The sequence below is a fragment of the Hippocampus bargibanti genome, linkage group LG11, assembly GCF_051943395.1.
Source record: "Hippocampus bargibanti isolate YZ-2025 linkage group LG11, ASM5194339v1, whole genome shotgun sequence".
NCBI classification, from domain to species: Eukaryota; Metazoa; Chordata; class Actinopteri; order Syngnathiformes; family Syngnathidae; genus Hippocampus; species Hippocampus bargibanti.
The window spans coordinates 22,910,596-22,925,339 of NC_142744.1; the positions used below are offsets into that span (position 1 = coordinate 22,910,596).

General features: G+C 40.3%; 1 protein-coding gene across 7 annotated transcripts in view; it reads right to left on the reverse strand.

Annotated features, from left to right (window-relative positions):
- Nucleotides 1-5,203: 5,203 nt before the first annotated feature.
- depdc5 (DEP domain containing 5, GATOR1 subcomplex subunit) overlaps nt 5,204-14,744 on the reverse strand; it is an 89,777-nt gene continuing 80,236 nt past the window's right edge. For 6 of the 7 annotated variants that reach the window (XM_089007413.1, XM_089007410.1, XM_089007411.1 and 3 more), the window contains 7 exons: nt 14,641-14,740; nt 14,317-14,559; nt 10,303-10,472; nt 9,324-9,495; nt 9,176-9,236; nt 6,847-6,929; nt 5,204-6,758 (listed from right to left, as the gene is read on the reverse strand). In XM_089007413.1, coding sequence (XP_088863539.1) covers nt 6,460-6,758; nt 6,847-6,929; nt 9,176-9,236; nt 9,324-9,495; nt 10,303-10,472; nt 14,317-14,559; nt 14,641-14,740 — 1,128 coding nt within the window. In that variant the 3' untranslated portion in view covers nt 5,204-6,459. The remainder of the gene's footprint in view (nt 6,759-6,846; nt 6,930-9,175; nt 9,237-9,323; nt 9,496-10,302; nt 10,473-14,316; nt 14,560-14,640; nt 14,741-14,744) is intronic. The other variant, XM_089007412.1, reaches the window with a different exon arrangement.

Consider the following 14,744-nt stretch of genomic DNA (forward strand, 5'->3'; position numbering starts at 1 on the left):
ACTTTGACTTCGATGGCAAAAATAAGTCTTTACATGCCAGTTTTTGAAAATTCGTAACAGATATTCCCTCTAAACATCCCACTTGTTCAAGCTAAACAAGGACCATCTCGAGCTATATTCTCTCAAATGCACCGCAAAAACACTGCAGATCTCAACCCCTTGTTTTAATGTCTTTGTTGGTATTTTCAAAGGTGAAGTGTAAACTTTGTTCGACAGAACTGAACACCTTCCCCTCAACAAAAATGAAAGAAAGGTATGTCTTGTTCCTTGTTTGTGTGTCACTGTTTGAAGTAAAGCAATTATTTTTTTTTTTTTCATGTAACACACGCACATTCATTAACATCACAACTCCCTGCTATTTTTACGCAAGAATAATCATCTTGCCAGCAAAAAAAATAAATAAATAAAGTTGGCATGATTTAAAGAGTTTTGATGTTTCTCTTTATTCATAATAGGTTCGTTGTCAGATCTCACAGGCAAGTGACTCGCAGAGCTTGGTCGTGGCGAGGAGTCTGCATGCGTGTGTCTGAATGCGAGTGATTCCCCCGATCTCGCTGTCCCGCGCTACTTATATACCCTTTGCCTGCGTGGGAACGCGTCAGGCTGACTTGAAAGACATGAAAAACATCAGAGTTTCATAGCTTAATTTTTCACTTCTTCTATTTTCCTTGTCTATTTTCTACTGTTCTCATCCCTATGTCCCTTTCCCTTCTCTCCCTAAATGCCAGGGGTTTAAGGAACTCCTTGAAACGCAAAGCTGTATTTTTGTTTCTCAGAAAATTTAAGTGTGATTTCTTGTTTTTACAAGAAATCATAGTACAACAAATGACATCAGTCTCTGGAAAAGTCAATGGGGAAGAGACTTATGGGGAGCACACAGGTCGGAAAAAGCAGCCGGTGTCACAGTTCTAAAAGAAAATTTCTCTGGGGAAATTATTGGTCATGACAGTGACCCAGAAGGTCACTATATCATACTTATGTTGGCAATCTCTGATAAAAATGTTATCATGATTAATATATATGGGTACAATTCACGTCCTAAAAATATATTACAGTAAAGTCTCGTTATATCGATATTCAAGGGAGTCCGAAAAAATATCGATATAACCGGGACTATCGATATATCCGTTTTGCATGTACTCCGTGCGTGCATAGAAATAATCGATATAACCAACTGCCTATTATATAACGAGACTTTACTGTATTGTTCGAAGAAATTGATAAAAAAGTTGAGTACTGGTTAAACAAATATCCAACTGCCTATTTAATTCTTGGTGATTTTAATGTAGTTATGAATAACAAACTAGATCGACTACCACCACCAAGCCAAGCAGTCTCTAATCTATACCTCATCACCTTCATGGAGAAATACAACCTATATGATGTTTTCAGAGAAAAGTTTCCCTCTCTAAAAACATACACTTGGCACTCTAAGGACCTTTCAAAACAGTCTAGACTGGATTACTGGTTGATATCTAAAACAATCTCTGCGAACCTCGTTGAAGTAGACTACCACCCAGCACCACTGTCTGATCATAAAATAATTACACTTAAGGTAACCTTGACACCAGTTATGAATATTCCTAAGGCTTTATGTTGGAAGCTGAACAATAGTTTGTTAGCCCATGATGAAGTAAAGGAAAATATAAACAGGTTAATAAAGTATCATTGGGACACAGCCCTTCTTCAAAAATCTTTCAGCCTCCAATGGGAACTTCTAAAATACGAAATTGGTAAATATATGAGGAAATATAGCAGCAATTTAGCGAAACACAGAGGAATACATATGTCACTACCTCACTTTCCATACGACACTACCTCACTTTACATACAGAAATTACATGTATTGTTTGTTGTCAATTGTATGTCTTTTTTAGTGCCTTGCATGTCTTGCACGCTGGGTCCGAGAGGACATTAATTTCATCTGTGCTGTATGTCATGCATATTAGCATATTTGACAATAAAGCTGACTTTGACTTTGACTTTTTGACTTTGAGGAGCGGAAGAGGATGATTTATGTGCTCAAATAATGTCTCTTTCCAGTCAATCAGCAACCCTATCTGAGGATGATCACGCCAAGTTAGCAGACTACCAAAATAAACTTGATGATATATATAGACGAAAAGCAGAGGGCGCATTCATCAGATCCAGGAGCCGTTGGCTGGAAGAAGGGGAAAAATGCTCATCGTACTTCTTGAACTTGGAAAAATCTAAATCTAAAAAGCAAACCATTGACACATTAAAAATTGATAACAAAATGGTTTCAGACTACCACAAAATCTCCTCTTTCTGCTCAAAATTCTATGGTAACCGATACACTTCCAACCATATGCAAGCAGAGCCAGTGTCAATTTTAGAGTCCATTACGTCCAATAAAACTATTAGCATTAATGAGAAAAAACGATGTGATCAACCAATCAATCTAATTGAAGTGCAGGATGCAATTAAGCAGCTCAAGATGAATAAATCTCCTGGAAACGACGGGCTTACTTCAGAATTGTATAAAACTTTTTCTGACCCTTTGGCTCCTTTCCTGCTCAATGTTTTTTTCTGAAAGCATCTCAAAAGGCTCCCTCCCCTATTCACTCTCTCAAGGTCTTATATCTCTCATTCCAAAACCAAAAAAAGACACATCATCTCTTGAAAACTGGCGCCCTATCTGCCTATTAAATACAGACTATAAAATTTTGGCCTCCATCCTTGCAAACCGAATTAGAAAATCCTTACCGCATATAATTAGTGAAACACAGTCAGGCTTCTTGAGTAAAAGACACATTGCCAATAATGTTCGTCTTGTATTGGATATTCTTGATTATCAGGAGCTTATTAACCACAATAGTTTTATTTTATTTCTCGATTTTTACAAAGCCTTTGACACTTTGGAACACCGTTTTATTTTTCAATCACTTAACAATTTTGGTTTTGGAAACTACTTTACTCAGGCTGTTAAGACACTGTACACCAACTGCAACTCCTCAATACTGCTTAAATATGGTACGTCCCCTCGCTTCAACGTCTCCCGTGGCATCCGTCAAGGTTGTCCCATTTCTCCCTATTTATTCTTACTTTCAGCACAAATCTTATCACTGTTGGTCACTGACAGCGAGGTCCAGCGAGGTATTGAAGTAGCGGGCAGGCAGGTTGTGATTAGCCAGGTGGCAGATGACACCACACTCTTCCTGAAAAATTCTGAGCAAATTCCAAGGGCCATATCTCTGGTTAAAGAGTTTTCCAAAGCGTCAGGTCTTTCGCTTAATATAAATAAATGTGAGTTGTTAGCTGTGAAATCATGTAATGAATCTATGCTATACAACATACCTGTTAAAAATCAAGTGACGTACCTAGGTGTTGTCATAGCCAAAGACGACGAAGAGCGTTGTCATTTGAACCTCGATCCAATAATTGATAAAACCAAGAAGCGCTTTAATCACTGGTTACAAAGGGATCTATCACTAAACGGAAGAATACTGCTAGCAAAAAGTGAGGGAATCTCTCGGTTTGTATATCCTGCAATGGCTTTAAATGTGGATCCAAGCACATGTAAGACAATGGACAAAATAATGTATAACTTTGTATGGAAAAATACAACTCATTATGTAAGAAACTCTGTCATATCCAGGACGTTAAAGGAGGGAGGCCTAAATTTTTTGGACTTTACTTCTCTAAACTATACGTTTAAGATTAACTGGCTGCGTAATTATCTGTGTAGCCCTGATGCAATCTGGAATTTCATTCCAAAATCCATGTTTTCCCGACTTGGTGGTCTGTCTTTCTTGCTGAAATGTAATTATAAGGTTGAAAAATTGCCTGTTAACCTATCAAAATTTCATAAACAAGTTTTATTAGCCTGGTGCCTAATGTATAACCATTCTTTCTCTCCGCATTCATGTATGATCTGGAATAACTGTCATATTTTGTACAAAAACAAATCACTGTTTTTGTCGAGATGGATTGACTTGGGTATCATTTATGTCAAGCAACTTTTTAACACAATGATTTAATGAACTAAGCTGAGTTTCTCAATACGCATCAAATCCCTGTGACCCCTAAGGACTTCGTTATGGATGCCATCCCAAGTGGACTTCGTTATGGATGCCATCCCAAGTGGTATCATAAGCCTGTTCAAGGGTCACTCCGCTACTCCCGACAGACCACCGCCAATTCCAGTGACAGAAACTGCCCTGGGGAAACTCTGTTTCTCATCAATTGCTCGAAATCGGAACCGTGCAATTTGACATTTGTTTCAAAATTCTTTTGTGACGGTTCCCTACGTTGTTCATCACTGGAGAACGTATGTCCCAAATATCCCATGGGAAAAGGTTTGGACCCTCCCATATAAATTTTTCATCACAAACAAACAAAGAGAAATAACCTACAAACTTTTGCACCGTTGCTATCCTGTTAAACATAAGATACGGTCCTTACAGGATATATCTTGTACATTTTGTGAAGCTGAGCCTGAAACTGCAACTCACCTCTTCTGGGCTTGTCCCGAAACTACTCGCTTCTGGATTGCTGCGTGGAACTCATTGCCAGTTGGGACCACACGACAGGACACTGGATTTGGACCTTGCTAAGGTGGCTAGCTGCATGAGGACGTCGTCAAGAGGGGTGAGGCCTAGAGACTCTTGTAAAGAACCCCGTCTTCAGTTTTTACCTCAGAAGAGACTTTATTTGGATTTAAGGAGCAGAAGAGACTTTATTTGTATTTAAGTACCAGAAGAGACTTTATTTTGATAAGTATTGGAAGAGACACTATTCAAACCTTTGTTGCTTGTGAATTCCCCCTGGAACCCTTGATTAAAACCTTTTGTTTGTATCCAAACCTGTCGTCCATTGCACTTCTTGTCCCGTCCCGCTGAGAGCTAGCCTCTCATGATATCACAATACACACACACACACACACACACACACACACATACACACACACACACACACATACACATACACATATACATATATATATATATATATATATATATATATATATATATATATATATATGAGACCTTGGCTTACAAACTTAATTGGTTCCCAGACAGTGTGTAAGGCGAAAAGTGTGTATCCCAAAAATAAATTTCCCATAGGAAACCATTAACATGAGAATAATCCGTTCCCAGGTCTCCATAAAATATAATTTCCAACTAAAGCCTTAAAACTACATACAACATACCTTATTCTATGTATAATAAATGTGCTATTGTATTGTAATGAAAGAAATACAGTGCACTGTATAATAAAGTCACTTTATTTAGATTTGTGATGGTCGTTGATGGCTCTTAATTAACACCTGTTGCTTTCTGACTTGTAAGGTCTTACGAAACTGAGGCATCACATTATCATTCATCATGTTGATGATTCTCATAGCCAGTCTTTTCAGGATGGAACTGTTCAATCAAAGCCGGCACATGATTGCACTTAGCAAATCAAATCCTGTGTGTTGAGGACCTCATTATGGTCAGCAACAAGCTCCTTGATGTCATCTGCATCCACTTCGAGTCCCATGTTCTGTCCAATGGAAACAATGTCGTCCAAAACAACAGTCATGAGGATCAAATCCTTCAAAGTCCCTCTCAAGGATGCATGCGGGCCACAAATTCGTCCATGCTGCTTTCAAGGATCGAAGGGTAACATCATGCCAAGCCTTTTTGATCAGCTGAACACAACGATACACATTGAAATGGACTTAGCATATCCACTAAGCGGCTAAATCAGACAAACGCACACCTTGTTCGTGTTTCTCAATGATCTCCTTCTTCTCCTCGACTGTAATTTTCTTTTTTGTCTGAACACGAGCCTATGGTGTCTTTTTCGATCCCAAAAAAGCAAAAGTATCTGTAAAAAAAGTCTTTGGAGGTGATCGATATGTGTGTCTCTCTCTGGCTCTGGATCTACGGGAGCATTCAGAGAAAGGGGGTGTGGAAAGGCAGGCCGGCTGGGGCGCTTTTCGCTCATGTGCTTTGGTGGTCTTCCGTGGAAGATTACTCCGCCAGCCGTAGTGGGGGGTGTGTATCGCGAAAAGTAGTGTGTATTCCAAGGTTTCATTTTCATAAATGTAACATTCGTAAACCGAAAAGTTCGTAATGCAAGGCGTTCGTAAACCGAAGCCCCACTGTATATTCGAAGTCTTTCCGCTTTTTCACTGTTCCGCCGCTTCCAGATGTGTGTTTTTGTATTCAAAAATTTAACCATCAGGTTTGTTCTGTATCCACAAGGGGACATAAGCCAATGTCTTCTTGTGCCGGTCCCAAGCCCGGATATATACAGAGGGTTGTGTCAGGAAGGGCATCCGACGTAAAAGCTGGCCAAAACAAACATGCGAATCAAACCTCTGAAGATGGAGGACACTGATTCGCTGTGGCGAACCCTGAAGGGAAAAGCCGAAAGCAAAAGAAGAGGTGATGTAGCAATCAGGCATTTTAAATCAGGCATCAAAACGTGGAGCTACAGTTGCTGTCTTTAGGGGGCACTGGTATTTATTTTCTCCAGGCAAATGTTCCAGAAGTTCAGCAGTCTGTTGTCTTTATTGGCACAGAAGTCTGTTAAATCTTTTAGCAGTCGGTCAGCCATTCTCTCGTCACCCAGAACACCGGCCCGCCAAGCTTTTGTCAACATGGTGTTGTAGCACCAATAGAAGCCAATCTGATCTTCACCACTGATAGAGCCCTGGCTGGTGGATGTCGTGGAGTTCCTGCGTCGACGTTGTTGCCCGCTGCTATACTTTCTTTTGGAGTATGGCAGCTGTAACAGAACAGTACCTGAGAAGAAAGGGTTAAAATGCATCTTTGCCTGTACAGAGAATACACATTTTTTTATATATATACAGTATCTAAGGGTGTGACCAACCTGTTAAGTGGATGTACTGAGGTCTGTTTTCTGATGGGAAATTAAAAGCTGAAGCGGAAAACTTGTCAAGTATGAATCCAAATCTGTAAAAGTATTTATGGTGCAATGTTGGCAAGCAAGTCTTAAAAACCGCAATTCAGGTCTCGATTGAGTCAAGTCACGGACTTGAGACCTCCATTTCTGAAAAAAAAATTGCATTGTATGCAACCATATGGGAAAGTGTTCTTTAAAAAAATCCTGTTCAGTGCTTTCTTTGTGTTAATTTCTATTTTGGTATATGTTGGCATACTAATTATTAATATGACAACAGCTGAGCCATTCTCTTTCAAAAACATACCTGGCCATGGGGTGCAATTCTTTCTATGGCTCTTTTTAAACGTTAGCTACACACATTTTTACGTCATACGTTAGATACACACATTTTTACACGTTAGCTTTTGTATCACTTCTCATTAGAAGAAGTATTCTCCAATTGGGTACAAATGTAAAATCATGAACTTTATGCCTTCGGGCTTTTCCCAATCCGGTTGCAATCTTGGAAGGGATAGCTTAACTGCTTTTATAGCATGTCAAGTACTCAATCAGGTTCCTCAATATCACCTTAACAAATGTTAGCTTTTTCATAGTCGCCTAAAATTGGACATTATGGCTGCCCATTTTGTTGGAACCAAAGTTCAAAACAGTTTTAAAAGTCAAGCCAACTTGCAATAGCAATTGCCGGCTTCAGACTAGGAAGAGATCGTGCAGCCAGTTATTTTATTTTTGTGGGAATTTTTCTTGTCTATGTCTTACTCAAACAAAAACATATTAACATCTTAAAGCATGGATGAAAAGGTTTCTTCAGCCGTCATCTGTACTTCTTTGAAGGTGTCGGACGTTTCGCTTCTTATCCAAGATGCTTCTTCAGCGAACTAAAGTCTACTGGTGGTTTCGGACCTATATATATCCCTACTGTCCAGACGTGGTGGTGCCAGACTCTGCTATGATCCGGCACCGCCACGTATGGACAGTAGGGAAATATATAGGGCCGAAACTACCAGTAAGACAAAGCTTCTTGGATAAGAAGTGAAACGTCCGACACCTTGAAAGAAGTACAGATGACTGTTGAAGAAACCTTTTCATCGATGGACCATTCCTGTACGACTGAGAGCTTACACCAGGCGTCGGCAACCCGCGGCTCCGGAGCCGCATGTGGCTCTTTCACCCCCCTGCTGCGGCTCCCTGCGGCTTTAGAAAATAAATAATGAGTATTTAATTTAATGTATGTTATTTTAGTTCATTCGTTTTTAAACTGTAATTCTAAATTTGAAGATTATGGTGATTATAAATAATACAAAATAAAACGTATTCAATTTTTATGTCGCTCATAATATACGTCACAACTATTGACATTGGACGTATATCCGGTCACAACCGCCAAATTGTGCACGATTTCTTGAATTTTTCGACCCCCAGGTAGGCCAACTATGGATAAATCTAAGAAAAGAAAAGTATCTGAAGAAAACAGAACATTTAATGATACGTGGGCAGATTCGTTCGCCTTCACTGCTGGCGCGACGGCTTTACCGGTATGCTTAATATGTAATGAGAAGTTAGCAAACAACAAAAAGTCAAATGTCGCAAGACATTTCCAGAACAAACACACAGCCTTTGCTCAAAAATATCCGGATGGAGATGAGAGAAAAAGAGCCTTTTCGGAACTGATGCGGAAAGCTGATCTTAGCAAAAATCATTTTATGAAGTGGATGAAATCTACAAATTTAGCTACATATGCTAGTTTTGTGGCCGCTCAGGAATTAGTCAGGCACGGGAAGCCGTTCACAGATGGAGAATATATCAAAGAATCATTCATTAAGATGTCAGAACATCTATACACAGACTTTAAAAACAAGAGTGAAATTGTGCAGAAAATCAGGGGATTAGGGGATAAATATGGCATTTGCCATTTTGCAAATATTCTTTTTTTTTTCAAATAGACATTGAGTATTATATTTGAAAGTAATCTTCAACCCAACGTCTTTTTTTCGGAGTTTAAAATGTTTTTGTTGCGTGCAGAAATGTAATTTCGCTTCTCTGTAACAGTTCATTGATTCATAAATGCAAAGTGTGTTTATGCATATATAAAGGTAAAAAACGATGATGAAAAGATGCAGTGTTGTCTTCCTTTTAAATGTCAAAAGGATTTTGTGGCTGCCAGTGTTTCCTTTTCTGTCGGAAATGGGTCCAAATGGCTCTTTGAGTCGTAAAGGTTGCCGACCCCCGGCTAACACAGACGTATCTTAAAGCATGGTATAGCACAGCCATTAATAATAAATTCATAAAGTTACACCTGTACAATATGGCCTCTTGAAACCGTTGCATCCTGTCCCAGTACGTCTCTGGTTCAAAAGCTGTTGGATAAATGTAAGAAATGACGTGAAGAAGATAAAACTGTCATATGAGCATTGGATTGCTCAATCTGGGATTGTGAACAGTACCTTCAAACAGGTTTTCGCTTCCATTCTTCATAAGACTATGAATATTGAGACTAATGAAAAGTTGAGCTCTCAGAGGATCTCCATACAGGTGCGACGTCTGTGCAAATGGACCTTCCAACACAGGAACCAAGAGGAAACCACAGGATGCCGCTTTCCTGTGCCAACCTTGCACCTAATAAAAGATTGAAATAGACTTTGAACGTGACATGAGGTGTTTATTTTTATTTTTTGTATGAAGAGAACAAACAGTGGACAGTTTTGGTCGGCGGGCGGGTGGAGGGAGGGTGGACTGACTGACTTCACAGTGCAGAGGTCGCCGGTTCGCGTCCCGGTCCGGCCTCCCTGTGTGGAGTTTGCATGTTCTCCCCGGGCCCCCGTGGGCTTTCTCCGGGTCTTCCGGTTTCCTCCCACACTCCAAAAACATGCATGGCAGGCAGATTGACCACTCCAAATTGTCCCTCGGTGTGAGTGTGAGAGTGACTGTTGTATGTCTGTGTGCCCTGCGATTGGCTGGCAACCAATTCAAGGTGTCCCCCGCCTCCTGCCCGAAGACAGCTGAGATAGGCTACAGCACCCCCCGCGACCCTACTGAGGAATAAGTGGTACGGAAAATGGATGGATGGATGAAAAATCAAACCCATTCCAAACTCCAAAGAGACTTGCACCCAAAAATCCACGGATTTCCTAACCTGCACGTTACCGGTAATTGGCTGGCAACTGGTTCAGTGTGTACTGGGCCTAATGCCCAAGTCAGCTGGGATAGGCACCAGCACTGTGCCTATCCCAGCCTTTGTGCCCAACCTTAATAAGCGATAAAGTGATTTCAGAAAACGAATGGATGGACAAAGTGCCAACAACCTAAATTAATGCGATAGTTTCAAGAAATAGTAATAAAGTACAAAAAAACATTTGAGAGTATTCACATAGAAATCTAGAAATGATAGAGAACATAAAACTAATAATAAATACATCATCTCACCATTTCAAAGAGGACTGCTGCAGTGACAGCCATCCAATGAAGTTTGATCTCAAATGCAGAATTCAGGGAGAAGCTGCCATGATAATAACAAGTGCACCATTCATTTCGACCCCGGCGATTATTAACATCCACATCCAGAGTGACTGTTTTCTGCTCTGGAACTGTGGCAGCTGAGGGAGAGACAGATAAGAGACAAACAACCTAAATGAGCATGGATGAAAGATGAAAACAAAAACACCTGATTTTGTGCATGTTTAGACCCTCAAAAATAATGTTGTTTCTTGACAAACAAGTTGCAGGAATCTGTAATTGCCGAGCCCTTGAAAAAAAGCAAATAGCACACAGTGGTGCAGATAGCCACACTCCCGAAAGGAAATAACACTTACGGGACGGGGTCTTGAATGCATCGGAGGATTCGCCTTTGTGGAGAGAAAAGGTTCTGATTCTAATTTGCAATGAAACAATCGAATGTCAGTGACATTTTAACAAGCCCCATGTTAACGTTAGCATCAATATACTCCTGCGAGAAGTATATTGCAGATAGCAAGTGTGGAAGCTAATGAGCCGTGTGCAGGCTAGCTAGCAGTAACTTCGCCTATGGACCCGGCAAGTTGACTTTCATTTCGATCGTTTGGCTGGATTTTTACCATTAACAAGGAACAGAAAACCATTCATGTTGACAGTGAGTATGATCAATTATTGTAAATACAGTAAAGTCTCGTTATATCGATATTCAAGGGAGTCCGAAAAAATATCGATATAACCGGGACTATCGATATATCCGACCCTGTTTGCATGTAATTTTCTCCATGCGTGCATAGAAATAGTATCGATATAACCGGGACTATCGATATATCTGATATCGATATAACGAGACTTTACTGTAATACATTCTGACATTTAGTTGAAAAGTGGCCGCGCATGCGTGTTTGCGTGCGTGTGTGTTGCTCTCACTGAAAAACATTTCGAAATATTTGACTTTTATGGCTCTCTTAGTCCCGACCCCTGCTCTAGAGTGTGTTCAACTTAGGCAGTTTTATAGGGTGGCAAACGTGGCACAGATGCCACCCTTACTAAATGTCTTAAACGCGAGTTGCCACCCATGACTGGGTCAATAATCAATCAATACTATACTGAAAATGTTTTATCATTTCAAATATTCCTATATGTTTACAAGTATTCATCTTTCTGAAGTGGTGGACCATCAGGGTCCACAAGGCCTTCTCTGCTGGCTGAAAAATATCTGAATCACAGACTGATGTTAATTACATTTTGCCCATGAATTCTTATGAAATTGTCTTTCAGCTTCTTTTGATTACTTTTCCCCTGTTGTGTTTCTTCCAGATGTGTGCTTTCATATTCAAGCATTTAACCAATAACATTTCAGCCATCACTTGTTGCCAGGGTCAGAAATTTAACTTCGACACCTTCACAATCAGTTCTGCAGGCCCTTTCGCATCAAATGTCAATCAAACTGTTGATTTAAACAATGAGATTTTGAGTTGGCAACCCACAAATGGTACCAATGCCTTCTTGCAGGTTTAAGCAAACTATGATTGGCTAGTCACTAGCCAATCATAGTGAGTGAAAATTGCTCTTATCACAGCTGATTTGACAAGAGCGTACAGTTGTCCGGACAACTGTAGCATTAAATAAGTTTCGATGAAACTGTTGCTTGAACCAATGAGATTTCCAGTTTGTGATAGCATGGCTTCTCGCTTTCCTGGCTAACAGTACCCTATAGTGGACTTGTAGTAAATCACACCAAACATTTTAGATTGTACAGTCATAAAATAGTTATTCAGTGTTGGATTGATTCAGATGTAGCAATACCCAAGGCCAAGGTGTGAAATGCATGGCTCGCCAACCATTTATAGATACTTTCAAAGTATACATTGACCAAATGTGAATAGTGTATAAGGTAGTTGTTTGTTCCAGTTTAAAATGCACTTAACATTTACTCACCTGTATTGCATTTTGCTTATTCATATTGACCTCATTAAAAACAACAACAAAAAAAGAAAATTGTCAAAAACCACAGTTCAACTGAAATAGGCTGAAAATGATCTGACAGTTTCAGTTAGCCTTATATTTACCACCAAAGTCTGAATGAAGGTTCAGCAGTGTGGTTCTTAGCCAAACCAGTTCATATCACATTCACCGATGAGTGAAAAATAAATATATCGATTTTTACAAATGTTAAAATATTTCCCACTGCACTGATTGGACAAGCAAAATCATGTGATCAACTGCACCCAGTGAAGGCCAAGCGAACGTGTCATCCACGACTCAACATATGAATAAGTATATGTTGAGTCTCCATGGCAGAGGCTCCGTCAAACCTGAGACCGATACTTTTTTTGTAAAACAAAAAAAAAAAAAAAAAAAAATGCAGAAAATGCAAAAAACATTCAATATGTACTGTATTTTGCAAAATCTGACATGTGCACAATTTTGTTTTCACGCATGCTTTAGACCAGGGGTTCCCAATGTTGATAGCAATCGACCAGTATATGCGTGGCATGCCTCTGTGCCAGGCTCCTTCTCATCATACCGTGCGCGGTAACGGGTCTTTAGTCCAAAATATATGGGCATCCCTGCTTTAGATGATCAAAATGTCAATATTTTTTTGCGTGCCAAAAAAACCCTGCTTCTACGCCAATGGTGTTTGAAAAAAATGTTCTGGTCAAAATTGTATCTGAAAGGACAACCGACGCCTCCGAACAAGTTGTGTCCATAATTTGTAAAATCACTTCAAATGACTTCTACTGAGCGTATTTTACAAAGATTCCACCGCACATAGCTATATTTTACGTTTTAAGACTCGCGATGAACATTCAGGAAGTCTTTTTTTCGAGTTGATGACGATCCCCTACGTGACGCCACGTTTGTAAAGCCCCCTGACCGACACACAATGCATTTTGCGGTACTTTGTTTGGACTGAAAACTTCGTGTTGATGGCGAAATTAGAAGGAAAACATAAATAACGCGATGGTGAATCGTTGTGTGTTGCACCAAGACAACTATTTGATATTAGCTGACACAAATTCCCAGCAGACAAATCAGCCCATTTCCAACGGAGCTTTGCCATCTTTAGCATTTTCTGGGACACTACATGCTGTCCGTGACGGCTCGTATTGATATGGGAGGACTCCTTTAATCAATTGCCAACATTTATGCTTTCCTCTTCAGAACTATTTGAATCATATTCATAACTGGATGAGTAACAAGAAAGCATCTTCTCCAAATCGGAAGCCATTGTTCTGATTCTCGAGCAAGGCAAGACGTCTTGGCGTGACGTCACGAACAAGGGGGCGGGACCTTCTGAAAATGAAACTTTCTCAGATCATTTTGAAGTCGTTTTTGGACACTAAGTCATTTTTACTGGTGTTTTACATTTGACTCAAAATATCAGCCTGCGTGTTTTGGGTATTTTAGATGCTATAAAACGTTTTTCTGATGTCAGTTAGGAAACAAAAAAATTGTCTCGGTTGTCCTTTAAATATCTGGAAAATTAATTCATGCTTCCTCATGACGGTCGTGGTGGGTCTTGGAGCCCAACAGAGGATGAGGCGGTGGACAACAACTATCCACGCTCACACTCAAATCTAGGGACAATTTCAAGTGTTCAATCCTGCCATGCATGATTTTGGAATGTGGGAGGAAACTGGAGGACCCGGAGAAAACCCATGCGGGCCCGGGAAGAACATGCAAACGTCACACAGGGTAGCCAGAGCGGGATTTGAACTCAAGACCCCTGCAGCATGAAGTTGCAGGCTAACCACTTCACTACCGGCCCACTAATCTGGATAGGATTATAAAATGAGTTGAATTTTTAATGTTTGTTTTTTTATTTTGTTAATCTATAAAAGTAAAAAATGGAAATGAGCATGAATAAAATCATGGCAGACTTTCCCACAGCGTTATGGTAAAGCACCTTGGGTAGGGTTAGATGGTACTGGCATATGCCTCGAAATTTTCATATAGACCTGTAACTACAACCTGGCCTGTTACCTAAAAGTGCAGTTGACTGGCTGCGTCCACCAAAGCTGCGACTGAAAGAGCTGTGCCTGCTTGCATATGACGCTGGTCGGCTAGGCAACCAGGGCAGAAGGAATGCCGGGAGGTCATTTGGTTGTTGCTCCTCAAACACAAAGGCCACTTCAAACCATTTTCTCTGAAACAGGGCAAAGTCTTCCAAGCCTGCAGTGGACCAGCCGCACGCCACTGTTGGGGGGAGCAGTGAAGCCAACCCTGCTGAATGAGAAAAGGCAATGGTGACATCTCTGACATTATCGAAATTGTGCACACTTTCCAAAGTGATTTCAACCCATTCACCGTCCTTCTCTGCCACAATCCTATAGATGTAGAAGCCATAAACAAAGGTCCGCATTGCATCTCCAGATGCATGGGCCACCAAACCTTCCTCAAGCATTTTCTAA